This window comes from Triturus cristatus, chromosome 5_1, assembly GCF_964204655.1.
Source record: "Triturus cristatus chromosome 5_1, aTriCri1.1, whole genome shotgun sequence".
NCBI lineage: Eukaryota > Metazoa > Chordata > Amphibia > Caudata > Salamandridae > Triturus > Triturus cristatus.
Window position 1 is genome coordinate 386,644,235 of NC_140587.1, and position 17,282 is coordinate 386,661,516.

The 17,282-nt window shown below is 47.9% G+C and overlaps 1 protein-coding gene across 9 annotated transcripts in view; it reads right to left on the minus strand.

Moving 5' to 3' along the window:
• The window catches only part of OXR1 (oxidation resistance 1), a 1,797,650-nt gene that overhangs the window by 24,545 nt on the left and 1,755,823 nt on the right, over positions 1-17,282 (minus strand). For all 9 annotated transcript variants that reach the window (XM_085605104.1, XM_085605101.1, XM_085605099.1 and 6 more), the window contains one exon: positions 8,237-8,310. In XM_085605104.1, coding sequence (XP_085461230.1) covers positions 8,237-8,310 — 74 coding nt within the window. The remainder of the gene's footprint in view (positions 1-8,236; positions 8,311-17,282) is intronic.

A 17,282-nucleotide genomic window follows, 5' to 3' on the forward strand; every position in this document is an offset into this window, starting at 1 on the left:
CACTGAGGACAGATCAAGAAGGATCAGTAGACAGGGTACATTCTGGTCAAGAGATCACTACGATGTGTGGTAAGGATGTTTCAGTACTGTGACCCATTCTGAAACCTGACTAGTATAGGTCAAAGAGCTGAAACTTCTCAATGTGGTTGCACAGCTGTGTGTGAACGCATTTCTCAAGCAATTTGGCCAAAGTCATGATATTAGAAATTGGACGGAAATTGTTAGGATCGGCTAAGTCTGCATTTGGCTTTTTTAGGATGGGAGTAACGTGACCCATCTTGAGGCACTCAGGAATCCTATAGTGCACAAGAGATTCATGAATAATCAGGTACCAGAGTGGAAGAAGAGCCAATTTGAGTTCTTTGAAAAACTTGGCAGGTAGCGGATCGTTGAAGTGATTGGAAGTTTTTAAAGAACATATAGTTTAGAGCAGCTCCGCATCGTCTGGTAGTAAAAAGTAATTTCATGATTCATTGTTTTTTGGAGAGTAATCTGTGGGGTAGGAAGTAGGTGCTCTCGCTACAGTTGGCCAAGATGGTGAGAGGGAAGTCTGAAGCAGATTAGGTGAGGTGCGTTGCAGTTCAATTTTTTATGCCTTTTCAGTGAAGTGTGCTGAGAAGACCTCCCACAGGGGCAAGAGATCTTGGGTGCAGAGGGTTGGTTGAGTGGTTAGCTTGTTGTTTGAGGATTTCAAATAGTTTTTTGGGTCAGTTTTTGATGCTGTCAAGCTGTGCCCTGGGTTGATCAGTTTTGGCACTACGATATGCTTGTTATATGAACTTATAGTCATCCTCAACTGTTTGAGGTTGGTATTGGAGGGTGATTTTCTCCATAGTCTCTCCATAAGCCTTAGTATGCGACGTTCCTCATTTAGTGAGCCATTAAACCAGTGTTTGGACTGTTTGATCAGTATCCTTTTGAGTTGTTCCGGTGCAATTGTGTAAAAAATATTTGTCATGGTGAGGATGTAATTATCCGTAAGGTCATCCAGGTTAGTCATGTTAGGGGGCGGCGGAAGTATCTTATTGCTAATGGATGTTAGATCAATAATGTTGATGTCTATCAGATTTCAAGCCAGCTGTTTGGTTTTGAGCGGCTGAACCTGTCTGACCAGAACCTTTTCCAGGATGTGGAAAGAGATTTGGTAATGATACGACCAGTCACAGGGTGATATGTCATCAAGTTGTATGATGTTATCTTTAGCTATGATTAGATCAAGGGTGGACCCCCTGTTGTGGGTGGGTCCCTTGCAGGCCTGGGTAAAGTTGAGGTCTGAGACAAAAGCCTTGAAGGAGCACAATAAAGGATCATTTGCGTTCCAGTGTAGATTCATAGGGAGAGTAAGGTCAAGGACCTCGGATACCCTCATTTTTACTATGGCGAAGGAGGTGGAGTCTTCAGTTGCCATAGCCTGGTTTGTTGAGGATAGCCCAATGTCTAGTGAGGTGTCCAGATCAGAGACATTTTGCAGGTCTTCAAATATATTTCCCTCTTCATGAGAATCATCCCCATAGTAACCATCATTTTCATCATAGTGGTTGTATTTTTCTGGGTTGGAATAAGCATAATGTCGCTAGAGGATAAGGGCTAAGTTTCCAAATGCGAAAAACTATTCAATCTGTAACCAGAGTCAAGGTTCAGGCCACTGGCATTGGTCGTGGCGCTGCAGATGCATCAGACGTTGCTGGAGCCGGAGGTGCCAGGCAAGACCTCTGACCTCCTGGTCAGGGACTTTGCCCCAGTAGCTTCGCTGTTGTGCGGCTGCCCCCTACGCCTCTCTGCGAATGTAGGTGTTCGAGGCCCTCCTCCACCCGCAGGCTCATGCCTGCGCCTCATCCCTGGTGGTCCAGTGGGAGAGCCTTGCTCTTCTGCTGGTCCACTGTTGTCTGTCTTTGTGCCCGTTTTTCTGTCTTTTTTGTTATTGTGCCTTGTATCTAATATTTATTGTTATTAGGCCTTGTATTTGTTATCTGCTATCTTTGCTTATTGTTGCGTCCTCCGTGCTAGTTTCCTTTCCCGCCGCTGCTGCCCCCGCGGCCCCTACCCCCTGCCCGTTCCCGCCTCCCAGCGGTGCTCCCCTTCCCTATTTAATGGCGGCCTTGAAGCTGGTACGCCGAAGGCGCTCCAAAGGCAAGCCCGTCTGCGACCCAACCGTGACCAGCGCCAGGGACCCCGGCTCTCCGACCACCCACCGCTATGACTCAGCTGACCTCCACGCACTCAACCCCGGCAGAAACAACAACTGCCAGATGGTGACGCCGAACACCACCCACTGCCAGTTCTCCTGCAGACACTCCTTCCCCAACCTCTGCACCCCCACAGGCTCCGGACACCAGCACCCCGAAGCCCTGAGATGCATCCTCCTCAACGTGCGCTCCCTGCACAGACATGCAATAGAGATCTGGGACCTTCTTGACACCCTCACGCTAGACGTTGCCTTTTTCACGGAAACATGGACCAACGCCACCTCCGCCCCTGACATCGCCACCGCCATCCCCCGACGTATACAAGATCCAGAGGAAGGACCGCCCCAACTGCCCAGGAAGAGGACTCGTCATCGCACACAAGATCTCCCTCTGACTCTCCACCTCCAGTACCAGCGACTCCCCATCCACCACTAAACACCTCTATTTCCAGATACAGACCAGCCTCAAAACGACCCTATGCGGCACTTTCGCCTACAGACCCCCCGGACCTCAAACTTCGTTCACCAGCACCATCGCTGACCTCATCGCGCCCCATGCCATCGCCTCCATGGACTACATACTCATCGGGGACCTCAACTTCCACCTGGACAACCCCGCCAACCTTGGACAAACAGCTAGTCACCATCCCCTCCCACAAGGTAGGACACACCCTCGACCCCATCTTCGCAGGAGGGAACAACATCCACTTCAGCCACAACACCCAACCCCCCTGGACGGACCACTACAGCGCAGACTTCTCTTTCGACAAAGCTCACAAACCTACACCACGCAAAGGAACTGGAGCAAGGTTTCTGAGGAGCACTTCAACTCCACCCTCAACCACGATCCCTCTCCCGCCTCGACTGACGCCAACTCTGTAGTCAAAGAACTACACTGATGGATCAACAACTGCGCAGACAAGTTCACCCCCTCCCCAACCCCGACAGACAGCGCCCCATGAAGGCCACCTGGTTCACCACGACCTCCGAGAATCCAGACGCACCTGGAGATGTCTCGAGAAACAATGGAGGAACAGCAAAACAGCTGAAGACCAGACCACCTACAAGAACACCATGACAGAATACCACCAACTCATCAGATCCACCAAAATGACATTTATTGGGAACAGAATCCTTGCTAACTCCAGCAACTCTTCAGCATCATCCAGGAATCCACCAAATACCCCAGCGAGGCCACAGACGACACACCCTCCCAGGACCCCTGCAACAAGCTCAGCTCCTACTTTCATCTGAAAATCAAGGCCCTCAACGACAACTTCAGCAAACAGACTCCAGAAACCACTCCTTCCTCCAGTAACCACAGCGAGCCTACCATCACCGCCTGGACCCTGGTCACCACTGAAGATACTGCCACGACCATCAAGAGCACTTACTCAGGAGCCTCCACAGACCCCTGCCCGCCGCACATCTTCCGCAGAGCCGCCGCCGCCGCCATAGCATCAGAGCTACGACCCATTGCATTTCCCCGTGATGACTTGGAAACGCGCAGAAGTCAAGCCCTCCTCAAGAAACCCTCAGCAGACCTGAAAAACTACTGACCCAGCTCTCTCCTTCCCTTTGTGACCAAAGTCACCAAGAGGAACGTCAACGCCCAGCTAACCAACTTCATCAAGGTGAATGCCATCCTCGACCCTTCCCAATCTGGATTCCGCATCAACCACAGCACTGAGACCGCCCTCCTCGCCGCCACAGACTACATCCGCACGCTCCTCGACCAAGGCCACACCGCGGCCCTCATCCTTCTAGACCTCTTCGCAGCTTTCGACACCGTCCCCCACCGCACCCTCACCGCCAGTCTCCACACCACCGGCAAACAGGGAACCGCCCTGGACTCTCTCCTTCCTCACCGGCAGAACCCAAAGCATCAGACTCCCGCCCTTCCTCCTCGGACCCACAGAGATCAACTGCGGAGTACCCCAAGGATCATCGCTCAGTCACACGCTCTTCAACATCTACATGGCCCCCCTCGCCACCATTGTCACACAGCATGGACTTAGCATAGTATCCTACGCAGACGACACCCAGCTCATCCTCTCCCTCACGAAGGAACCAGACGCCACTTCCAGTAAGGAATATAAACCGTTGCATCCTGAATGAGCAGCAGCTCTCTGAAGCTCAACTCGGAGAAGATAGAAGTCCTTGTCCTCACCACCAAGGGACACCTGGTGGCCCCCTGCCTCGGCAACCCCCCATTCCAACGGACCATGCCCGGAACCTCAGCATCATACTCAACTACTCCCTCACCATGAACCGCCATAACAACGCTTTTGCCTCCACTTGCTTCAGCACCCTCCGCATCCTTCACAAGACCTTCAAATGGATCTCCCCAAATACAGAAAGATGGTCACCCACGCACTCATAACTAGCAGACTGGACTACGGAAACGCCCTCTACGCCGGAATCAACAAATCCCTACTACGCAAACTCCAGACCATCGCGGCCAGACTCATCCTCTGCATCCCAGGATATAAACACATCACCCAACACCTGCAAGACCTCCACTGACGGTGGCCTCAACGTTGACCAGAACTGCTTCTTCTAAGGAGTTTAGCAATGGCTAGTTTGACTTTGCTATCACGGGTGGATTTGCGGTTCATCTCTGAAGAGTAAGGAAACAACTCTGAGTCAGGTGAGGTGCAGAGACACCAGAGGAAGGCGTTGTGAGTGTCTGTCACAAACATATGTTGTGATAATCATGACGTGGTCTAAAAAATGCAGCTTTGGGGCCCATATCTGGGCACAGCAAGAGATTTTCCTGAGGTTAAAAGTCTGCTAGGTAGACAGTCAACTCAGATCCGCATTGGATGGCGTGGAAAGAAGGGAATTCACGTCAGCGTGCTGAGGTGGTGCAGATATAGTGGTGTAGGTCACACCTGAGGTAGAACGGATCCAACGCAGAGCCGCAGGACGTCAACCAACGAGGGTTTAGGAGAATTATCAAATGTTTCTGGATCGGAAAATCTACAAAGTGAGGTATCTGAGGCTAGAAGTGTCTTTCTGAAGTTACTGCTAATAGGATATGTTTCTAGCTCTAGATCTTTGGCGCTGGGGGTGCCACAGGGTTCGGCACTGAGTCCGACACTTTTCAATGTCTATCTTGCGCCCCTCGCTGCAATCATTGAGAAATGGGGTGTGCGAGTTGTCTCGTATGCAGACGACACGCAACTGATCTTTTCTTTTAAGGAACATTGTGACACAGCTTTTATCAATTTTAAGCAATGCCTATTAAATATCTCCTCCTGGATGACTGAGAATTGCCTAAAATTAAATACTGATAAGACGGAGGTCCTATTCTTTAATCAACCTACTCCTCCACGGACGGAGCTGTGGTGGCCAGTAGAGTTGAATCCACCTCCGATACCGGTAACGGTGGCAAGGAACCTAGGTGTCAGGTTTGACTCGCAACTGTCTGGCAAGGCTCAAATCATGCATATCTCCTCCCAATGTTTCTGGAGACTGAAGACATTACGAAGATTTTTACATTTCCTTCCAATGAACTGTAGGAAGGTAGTGGTGTACGCCCTTATCACATCCCAACTTGACTACGCTAACAGCCTATATATTGGCCTCCCGGATTACTTGATGAGAATACTGCAGCGTATCCAAAACTCTGCAGCCAGGCTATTGAGGAATGTGCCTTTACGATATCACATTTCGCCTCATCTACAAAGCCTACACTGGCTGCCTGTAAGGAAAAGAGTTCAGTTTAAAGCTCTCGTGTTGGCTCATAAAGCAACTAGAGGGGTAAGCCCTCACTATCTGAAACAGAGACTGCAGAAATATCTTCTCTCTAGCACTCTTAGATCCTACAATCAAAATCTTCTGATTACTTCACGGTTTAGAAAGGCTAGGACAGGTGGACGTGCGTTCTCCGTGAAAACGGCAATGCTATGGAACACTCTACACAATGCTCTCAGACAGATTGATAAAGAACTCCTGTTTAGAAGGGCCCTGAAGACCTGGTTATTCAGGCTACCCTAGAGACTGCCGCAATCCTCTCTCCGCCGTATCTCTTGTGCCTGTAGGACGTTAGCGCCGGGACACTTCCGTTGGAAGTAGCTGTCGCGCTTTATAAATATATTAATAATATAATAATAATAATAATAATAATAATCTGCAAAAAATTACAGTTAAAATTATGGTGCATCATCAGTATAGCGAGGGGAGAAGTAACATCACCCCCCTCCTCATCATCAGTGTCCTGAGGGACCCTAAATGTTTCTTACATACGGCCTTAAATAATGAATGGAGCATCTGTGGTAGCATGACATCGTTCAAACTCGGAACAATGTTGGTATGGGGTCTACAATTGGCATCTGCACCAGAGGAGAAGGTATTTGCAAGACAGGAACCATGTAGATCTTGGTGGCCGTTGTGGAAGTTTGCACAGGAGTCAATACAGGCCCAGTAATGTGTCCCCTGGGGATGGAGGGATGGGAAGGATGTGCTGGCAGTAATCCGACTGAAAGACATTCAGCTTTGCGCAGCGAGAAAGCACATCAGAGGGAGAAGGAATCGTACAAGAAATCTCACTAAAGATATGTAGCATGGTCTCCTTGAAGGTCACTATCTGCTGTGGAATCTACAATGGCTTTTGGAACTCGAGTGTTTTAGGACCAGTTGCAGAATTGGTTCTGAAACCAGGGACCTTGATGGGGGGCGATGTTTATCTTTCTAGCTAGAGCAGCTGGATAGGCGTTGCAACATTTTCTCTAGTCGTAGCTTGGACTTCGACTTACGTGAAGACTTAAAGCTGGAAGGGGATGGCTCTTGGAAACGGCCTGAAGACTGAGAACAAACCAGTGACCTGTGCTTTAACCGTGACCTCTTTTTGAGTCTGGAAATGCAGGTCTTCATCTCCCAGTCACAGATTGCATTGGGACTATGAAGACAAATATATTGCACGACTTGGGCACCAAAAAAACACCTTTACAAGTCTTAGACCAACATATGCTTCCTGAAGTCTCAGCATGATTTGAAGCCTGTAGCTTTTGAAAGGGCCATAAATACTTCGCACACTAATATTTTCCGAAATCGTTGGGCGAACTGAAAATTTGGGAGCATAGCTCCGGATCCACATCAGATAATGTGCAAAGAAAAGGACCAGATGTCGGTGCGCAGAAGTGGCGTACAAGTGCAGCGTCCCTCCAACACTTTTGGGATAGTATGGGGCCAACATGGAGCAGCATGACGCCACTTGCCACTGCACAAAGGCGCTAGTGTTGAAGTTCATCAGATTCAGCCTGACACCAAGGGATATTTCAGAGATGAGTGGTCTTATTTGAAGCACCGATCAGAAAATAACCCACACTAGAATAAAAAAACACAGATGAAGGGAGTTCTTTAATATTGTGATCACTACCATTAGATGCAAAAAGGAACATATAATTAAGGCTTCCAGTTTTCCATTTTTTACAGATAAATACAGACAGAAAACTATCTATTTTCCTGTCTGTATTTAATTGAAAATATGCATAAATGTGGAAAAAAGGTTTTATTTGAGACAATTCGCACTACTGTCAATCAGGAGTGCTAGGTCAGTAGCTGAGCAGATAGACAGATATAGGAGTTTAAAAAATATATATATTTCCTAATAAAGCTTAAATAACTTCAGTAGTGCAGCTGTTTAAGCAAGCTGTTCTAAAATACATGTGGCTTCAAATGACTGTATTGTAATGTAAATGAGTAAAACCCATTTGCCACTCAAACATGAGAAAACATTTGCTGGTTAAATAAATGTGGAAATATACGCCTGGTGGCTTAATTTATTACACTAAGCACAAACTAAGACAGATAAATACAAATAAAATAAGCAAAACATAAATATGGATAAGTACAGATGGAAATGTCAAAAACATAAACACCATAAAACCAGGACCCCTACGTATAATATAACTTGAAAGGATTGAAAATGTAAATGGTTGGACCCATGCAATCTATAATTTCTTCTTTAAAAAAAACAGCACCATGTAAAACACTACAAAGGATGCCACACAGTTGAGCAAATGGTCCTTTAAAGAGAAGACTCACCCGCCACCACCAAAAGCAAGGGCATCCATATCTCCTTTAACGAAAAACATATTGTCTCCGGTCCATTTAAATACCTAAAATTTAAACAAAGGTTATGCCAACATTATTAATATTATTACAGATGGCAGCACATATTGTGTGCTTTTGCATAAATGTGTTTCAATATAGTACATTTTGGGTTCCTGAGTTTCTGCAAATAAAAGAAAATACTTCGAGGGTGCTAAATGCAAAAAATAAAATATAAATAAATAGATCACGTAGTGGATACCTGAAAAGCACCCCTATACCATGCTCTATTAGGACGATACCAGCTATTGCAGTTCAACAACTGCAAGGGTAGAACAAAAGGTTATCAATAATCATCTATTCTGAGCTAAACATTTAGGGGAGAGGAGTTGGCCTAACGGCTAGGGTGGTCGTTCTTGAATCTTGGGAACTGGGTTCGAGTCTCGGCAATAACGCTGAACATCCTGTGATTCTGGGCAAATCACTTAATCTCCCCGTGCCTAACAAAAACAAATTTAAAAAATGAATGTGTCCTCATGTAACGCAACTGGTGCTACGTTAAGCGCTCTGATACCAGATTCGGGCCAAGTTCGCGCTATATAAAACTCTGTTAAATAAACAAAATATATATATATATATATATATATATATACATACACATATACACACAATATCCACCAGTCAAGGATACCTTGAACACTCCTGGATCGCTGCAACACAAAGTTTATTCCAACAAGTAAGTCCTCTCCGACGCTTTAGGCTGTAGCCTTGATCATAACATAAAATATACAACCCTCACAATACACTACTGTAGGAAATATTTACATTGGCAAGTCAGATAAGACAATTGAGAAGATTATCAACGACAGAAGTTAACATGCACTGGCAGATTCAATAGATATTGCCGTAAAAAAACTGGTAAGATAGTTACAATTTTAGAAAAAAAAATATATAACATAAGCCACAAAAATATAAATGATAAAAATATAAAGAGAAACAGGTCATCTATAAGAAGCAGCTATATGAAAATGAGTTAATTACCTGTAACTACGGTTCTCCAGTATTGGTATCTTTCATAGATTCACATGCTTGAATCATCCCCATCGTCGTAGTGGGAGTCCCACGGTATCACTATAAAAACAGTAGATAATACTATCATATTATCATATTATCTACAATGCAATGAAAAGTCACTGCAATAGCCGCTCTATTTTCTTTTGTAAACAAAAGAACCAAACTTGAACAACAACCAATAAGGCGACAGCAGCCTGTAGAACACTCCCAGGAGAGGCTGAGTTCCTCAGATTTTCAAGCACAAGTGTTAAACTATATACGTGAGGAAATAAGGGAAGCCTCTCGGGGTAGGAGGGTAGGTCGCATGTGAATCTATGCAAGATATCAATACTGGTAAGAAACTCATCTTCTTCTCCAGTATTGGATCTTTCAGAGATTCACATGCTTGAATCCAAGTAGATAGCAGTTGTATAGGCACACACGCATAGAAGAAAAAATTAAATACCCATAACGGATGATGGATAATAAAACACACACACTTCGAACACAGGCAGTTGCAGTTTCACCGCTAATAACAGAGCGCACTCTCGAAGCAAATTTAGTTTCAATCATTTAATCCACAGCATACCAGGATCACATTTTTAACATCTGTAATAATGTTGGCATAACCTTTGGTGCCTGTCTTCGAAATTGTGGCGGTAACCCACCTTATGGAGAGTGGCACCCACGGCGAGTGGTGCGCCGGCTGGTGGATAGGTGTAAAGACATGTATATACATACACACACACACACATATACATGTAAATATATACACATACATATTCACTGTAGGGTTTATCACAAGAAGATCTTCAATGTAACATGCAAAAGCAAAACAGTATCTGGTAACTTTATAATGGTAGAAACAAATGAAGAAGGAAAAAGTACCTCTAAGAGAAGAGGCTTGCCTTACTGAAACAGATGTCGTAAGACCACCTGTCCTACAGCTGCATCACTGTAAGTAGCCAGATACAGACAATAATGCCACGTGAAAGTATGTGTACTCTTCCATGTTGCGGCACAGCAAATCTTATCCAACAGGACGCCAGTAAACAGAGCAGCAGAAGAGGATATTGCCCTTGTGGAATCTGCTTTGGCATCGACTGTAAGCGGTTTACCTGCTGTAGTATGGCAGAGCTGAATAGTCGCAGCAATCCATCTTGCTATAGTTCTCTTTGTGACTAAAGCACCCAGTCTGAGGTCCATATGAGACCAGCAATTGATCAGTTGTACATAGTTTATTTCTTTGCAAACAAAACTTGAAGACCTCTTTTAACGTCTAAAGAGTGAAGAGACTTCGCTGCTGAAGTGGATGGTTTCGGTAAAAATGTGTTGAGGACAATATGCTCATTACAGTGAAACTGAGTTGGAACCTTTAGGATGAATTTAGCATTTCTCAGTAAAACGTAGTCCTCTGTGAATCGTAAATAAGGTTCTCTTATCATGAAAGCTTGGATTTCACTTACTCTCCTCGCAGAGGTAAGAGCCATAAGTAATACCACCTTCTAAGTTAGGAACTTGAGTTTTATTTTGTGAATTGGCTCAAATGGTGGTTTCATCATTTGAGATAGGATTAGGTTGAGAAACCATTCCGGCGGAGGGCGCCAAATGGGAGGAAAAATCCTAAATAATCCCTTCATGAATTGTTCGATGATACAAGAGGAACAAAGGGAGGAAGTATCAGAAGTACATCTGTATTGGGACATTGCTGCAAGGTGGACTCTCACCGATACATATGCCAGACCTGACTTTGCCAGAGAGAGTAAATAAGGCAAAACCTGTTTCGGGGATGAGAGAAGAGGGAGAAATGTCATTTCAAAGGCACCAAGAACTACAACATTTCCATTTTAATATGCATGTTTTATTGGTGGACCCAGCTCTAGCCCTGGACAAAAACATCCCTACAGTCATGGGGGATGTCTAAGTCTTTGAATTCATTGAATTCAGGTGCCAAGCATGCAACTGAAGAGAGGCTGGATGTGGGGTCAGTAGAGTCGTTATCACTGGATGACGATAAGGCTTGGACTCCGAGAGTAGGAGTAGCTCCGTGAACCAATGCTGGTGAGGTCAACGCAGAGCAATGAGGATCAGCCGGCATGGTTCTCTTTTTATTTTCATTAGAACTCTGGAAATGACAGGGCATGGGGGAAAATTGTAGGCAATGATTCATGACCATCTTATCGAAAATGTATTCCCTCATGACCCTCTCTGAGGTTCCCAGCTGGTGAAAAACCAGCATTTTCAGTTCTCCTGAGATGCAAAGCGGTCTAGGTTGGGAGTTTCCCATTTCCGGAAGATGGAGTCGAGAATTAGCAGATTGAGTTTCCACTCTTGACATGTTTGACCTATTCCGCTTAAGGTGTCTTCTAGGTTGTTTCTCACTCCTAGAAGATGTTCCGCTTTGATGAAGATTCAGGGTAGCAATGTCCATTCTAGTATCTTTTGAGCTTCTAAGGATAGAATCTGAGACCTCGATCCTCCCTGCTTGTTGAGATGATGCATGCAGGTGGTGTTGTCTGTACGAATGAGGACGTAGGATGCTCGTATTCTTGGGAGAAACGAATGAAGGGCTAGGAAAATTGCCCTCAATCCCAGAAGTTGATGTGCATTTTGGAGAGAGAGACTTTGCCACTTACTTGGAGGTCTTGAAGTTGGGATCCCCAACATTCCAATGAGGCATCCGTGGTCAGCAGTCGAGCAGTTTAAGTCAATTCGAACCCCAGTGCCATGTCAAAGGGTTATTAGCCAACTATTACACACACCTGCGAAAAGGTGCAGAATAAAAAAGGTGAAGTAGGGTTTAATGGCAGGTGCCATCACACCTGCAGGATAGTTAACATTCAACAGGCCTTGGGTACAAGGTACGAGACGGCAGAGCAGCTGGCTCGGACTCTGCAGATGCTGGGGATGTGAGCAAGCAGAAGATTAGCCGATCATAGGTTTTTGGTTGGGTGTGGAAGTTGATGAAGCTGTTTGGGGAAGGTGGGAGGCTGCTAGGCTATGCACGTCTTTTTGTATGACGGTAAGGAGCTTGACGCGTTTGTGGACGGGAAGCCAGTGGAACGCTTTGAGGTGCAGGGTGATGTGTGTGCCCGGTGTAAGCCTGAGTGGGAGTCTAGCCGCTGCATTTAGTCTGACTTTAAGTATCCTGGTCAGTTAGCGGTGATGCAGACCAAGTAAATTGCAGGAATCCAGTTTGCTGGTGATAAGGGCCTGGGTGACTGTTCTGCGTGTGTAGATTGGCAGCCATTTGAAACATTTTCTGAGGATCTTTAGAGTGTGGAAGCAGGATGAGGCGTCTGTTCTGACTTGGTGTGTCACAGAATTGGTTGTCCACCACTATGTCCAGGATCTTGGCTACATTGTTCAAGCAAGGTTTTTGTACGAGGTCTGCTGGCCATCAGGTAGAGGGAAGTGTTCTTTAAAAAGAGTACTACTTCTGTTTTGTCTGTATTAAGTTTCAGACAGTTGATCTTCGTCCAGCTAGCAACTTCGAACATCCATTAAGTGAAGTTTTTCTGAATGTTGGATGCTTCTTCAAGGAGGGAGAAGATGAGCTAGGTTTTGTTGGCATTGGTATTGTTTATTTTGTGGGATCATATGATGTTGGTGAGCAGTGCCATGTGGATGTTGAGCAGAGTGGGGCTGGGAGATGATGCACAAGTTACTTACTTGTGTAACGATATATCTGTAAGAGACATTAGTTAGTGATAGATTGCTTACCTTAGAATATCCACAAGCGTCAGACTGGATCCGGAAAGTTTTCGTCAGCAATACCCCTACGCGTCGGCAGGCGTCGTCGTCGTACAGCTTAGCGTAGGTCGCTGGCGTTGTATCCGCCGAGATGGAGCTACTTAGACGCGCCCACGCGCGGACGTCAGTTCTGTACACAACTTTTCCGCACCAGGATCGTAGAGCCATGCCAGAGACCAACTACTGGTGCAATAGAACTAGGGCCCTAAAAGGGTTGACCTGAACCCTAGAGAACACTTCGCAGAACGGGGAGGATAGGCGGGTGGTAAGGAATCTATCACTAACTAATGTCTCTTACAGATATATCGTTACACAGGTAAGTAACTTGTGCATCTGAAAGAGACACGTTCGTGATAGATTCCTTACCTTAGAATACATACCCAAGCAATACCAACCTCGGTGGTGGGTCTACGAAGTGAGATTACACCAGAAAGTCACGGAGAACTGAACGGCCAAAGAAGCCGTCTCTCCGGACCTGACTATCAAGGCAATAGTGCTTAGTGAAAGTATGCAACGAGGCCCAAGTGGCCGCCTGACAAATGTCTTGCAGGGGGACACCCCGTCCCAATGCTGTAGTAGCTGCTGTCGCCCTGGTAGAATAGGCGTACAGCCCAACCGGAGGTTACTTTTTAGCCAGAGAGTAACAGGCTTTAATGCACAAGACAACCCATCGGGAGATAGTTCGCTTGTGCACAGCCCGGCCTTTCTTGGCGCCCACGTAACCAACAAAGAACTGGTCATCCACCCGGAACTGTTGTGTGCGGTTGAGATAGAACGAAAGCGCACATTTTGGGTCCAGGCGATGGAGCCCCTCCTCCTGAAGGGTGCGGAGGCGGAAAGAAAGTGGGCAGAGTGACCGTTTGCCCGAGATGTAAGGCAGGCACTACTTCTGGTAGAAAGGAGGGATGCGGTCGAAGCACAATCTTGTCCGGATGAATCGCCAGGAAAGGAGGTTTGCAGGAAACAGCCTGGCACTCACTCACCCGCCGAGCGGAGGTGATGGCTACCAGGAAGACAGTTTTCAAAGTTAACAACCGCAAATGGCAGTTATGAAGAGGCCCAAAGGGAGCGCACATCAAGTATGTGAGAACCAGGTTCAAGTCCCATTGAGGCATCACAAAAGGAATAGGAGGGAAAAGGTGAGTAATGCCTTTGAGAAATCTATTGACAACTGGAGACTTGAAAAGAGAGGGCTGATCAGGCAGCCTAAGAAAGGCTGAAAGAGCAGATAGGTAGCCCTTGATAGTGCCCAGAGCATAGCCCTGCTGGGCCAAAGAAAGAAGGAACAATAGGACCTCAGAAAGAGGGGCAGCAAGAGGATCAACAGATGTTGCTGTACACCATGCCACAAATCTTTTTCCACCGACAGGCATATACCGTTTAAGTGGAGGGACGCCTGGCTGCCAGAATCATATTACAGACTTCGGGAGGCAAATCAAATGGATTCAGCTGTCGCCGCTCAATCTCCACGCAAGGAGGAGGAGGCTGGACAGGTTTGGGTGGAGAACCGTCCCCTGTTGCTGCGACAGGAGGTCCTCCCGAAGAGGCAGTCGGATCGGGGGTTCCACGCTCATACTGAGTAGCTCGGGATACCAAACTCTTCGAGCCCAGTCCAGTGCCACAAGAATGACTTGGGCCCGGTCACGCCTGACCTTCTTCAGCACTCTGGGCAGAAGTGGTATAGGTGGAAAGGCGTACAACAGACCGCAACTCCACTAGCGATGAAAAGTGTCGCCTAGCGAGTGCTGCCTTGGCAACCCCAATGCGCAGAACTGCTGACATTGGGCATTCTCTTCAGTGGTGAATAGATCTAACCAAGGTTCTCCCTAATGCTGAAAGAGACCTTGCACCACCCCAGAGTGAAGACGCCATTCGTGATCCAACATGCACCTGCGGCTGAGTTTGTCCGCCCTGGCGTTCAGGGTACCTGCCAGGTGTTGAACCACCAAGAAAATGCCTTGACGTTCCAGCCACGTCCAGAGACGTAGAGCCTCCTGACATAGGGTCCACGACCCCACCCCGCCTTTTGTGTTGCAGTACAACATGGTGGTGGTGTTGTCTGTGAACACCTGCACTACTCTCAACCTTGACAGAGGGAAGGAATGCTTTGAGTGCAAGTAGGATCGCCCTGAGCTCCAAAAGATTGATATGGTGCTTGGACTCCGCCGGAGATCAGAGGCCTCTATTCTTCGCCTCTCCTATGTGGCCGCCCCATCCCAGGAGGGACGAGTCAGTCACTACTGTGTGCTCCGGTTGGGGAAGGGAGAGGGATCTGCCGCTGACCCAACGCTGGTTCGTGAGCCACCACTGCAAGTCCTGAGCAGTGCCCTCCAAGATCTGGACGTAGTCGGACAGGTTCACCCGATGCTGCGTCCACTTGAACTTCAGGTCCCACTGGAGAGCCCGCATATGCCATCTGGCATTATCAATTAGCAGGATGCGGGAGGCCATGAAGTGGAGAAGTGTGGCTCAATAATTAGAGCGGCAGACCCTGATGCAGAGATCTAGCCCGGGACCAGGGTTCAATTCCCCGCCTCGGCTGGTCTTGGGCTCAAAATTCCACGGACCTGATAATTCTCGCCTCGGTGCCTATTCCAATCATGGAGTCCCACTCTGCAACTCTGGGCAATAGCTTGCTTAATCTCCACAACGGCCCCTCCACCTTGGGGGTGCCCAGGAGTGGATGCCTCACAGGGAAAGCCAGGATGGGTTCCACAGCGGTACTCGTACAAGCGCCTTGAGACCCTTGTGGGTGAGTAGTGCGCTATACAAGTATCAATTTATATTTATTATTTATATTTATGAAGCCCAGCAGCCTCAGGGTCTTCCTGACCGAAACCCAGGACCAGGGCCGAAAGATCGGCATCATAGCCCGAATGTCCCGGACTCGCTGTTCGGGATGATAAACCCAAAACTGTGCCGTACCCAGAACCGCTGCGATGAAGAGGAGCTTCTTAGAGGGAATCAGGTGCGACTTCAGCACATTGATGGAAAACCTCAGCAAATGCAGAAGGTCGGCCGTAGTCTGGAGGTGGGAGACGACTGCCTGGGGCGAGCCCGCCTTCAACAGCCAGTCGTTGAGATAGGGGGGAAGACTGAAACCCCTGATCTGCTCAGATGAGCTGCGACCACCGCCGTCACTTTCGTGAAAACCCGAGGGGCTGGCTAAGCCCGAAAGGGAGCACAGTGAACTGAAAATGCTCGTGGCCTACCGTGAACCGTAGGGAACGCCGGTGGGCCAGCAGGATGGGGATATGAAAATAAGCATCCTGCAAGTCCAACGCTACCATCCAGTATTTCAGGTCTAGGGCAGACTGAGCAAGCGTGAGCATCTTGAACTTCTCCTTCCGGAGGAAGCGGTTGACGTTCCGGAGGTCTAAGATAGACCGCAGGCCCTTGTCCTTCTTTGGAAGTAGTGGGAATAACAACCATGACCTACTTATAGACGTCGGAACACGTTTGATGGCCCCCTTGGCCAAGAGGGCCGCAAATTCCTGCTGGAGAAGTGCCAAGTTATCCCCCGACATGCGGTGGTACTGAGGTGGCATGGCTGGAGGGCTATGGGAGGGAGTAGCCCATTCAGACAATTTGTAGCACCCACTGGTCCGATGCGATGGTGCACCAGTGGGGGAGATGATGGTGAATCCGTCCACCCACTGGCGTTTGATGGACCTGAAAGGATGGACTAGGAAGGCTTTGCAGTGGATGCCGCGGGGGTGGAGGTGAACTGACCCGCCCGCTGGCCCCCTGAACCGCCTCGATGGTTCCCATGTCCGCGCTGAGGTTGTTGCTGTGCCGGCCTGTGGCTCTGCGAACGTAGTGGGGCGCCCGTTCCGCGGCCACGAAAGGAGCGAAAGGCAGAAGGAGGAGGAGGCCAAGTGGCCGACAGGCCCAAGGACTTGGCCGTAGCCCATGAGTCCTTAAAGCTCTCCAGCGCACTATCTGCCTTATTTCCAAAAAGGCGAATGCCATCAAAGGGCATGTCCATCAGGGTATTCTGGGTATCCCCCGAAAAGCCAGTTGTTCTCAGCCAGGCGTGTCGCCTAAGTGCCACCGTGGTGGAAATCGCCCTGCCCAGCGAGTCGGCGGTGTCAAGCCCACAACGAATGGTGAACTTAGCTGCGTCTCTCCCAGCAGCAACAGCTTGGGTGAGTACTGTCTGGACCTCCTCCGGACAGCTAGGCAGCACCTGTGCAACCCTGTCCCAGAGAGAGTGGGAATAACGGCCCAAGAG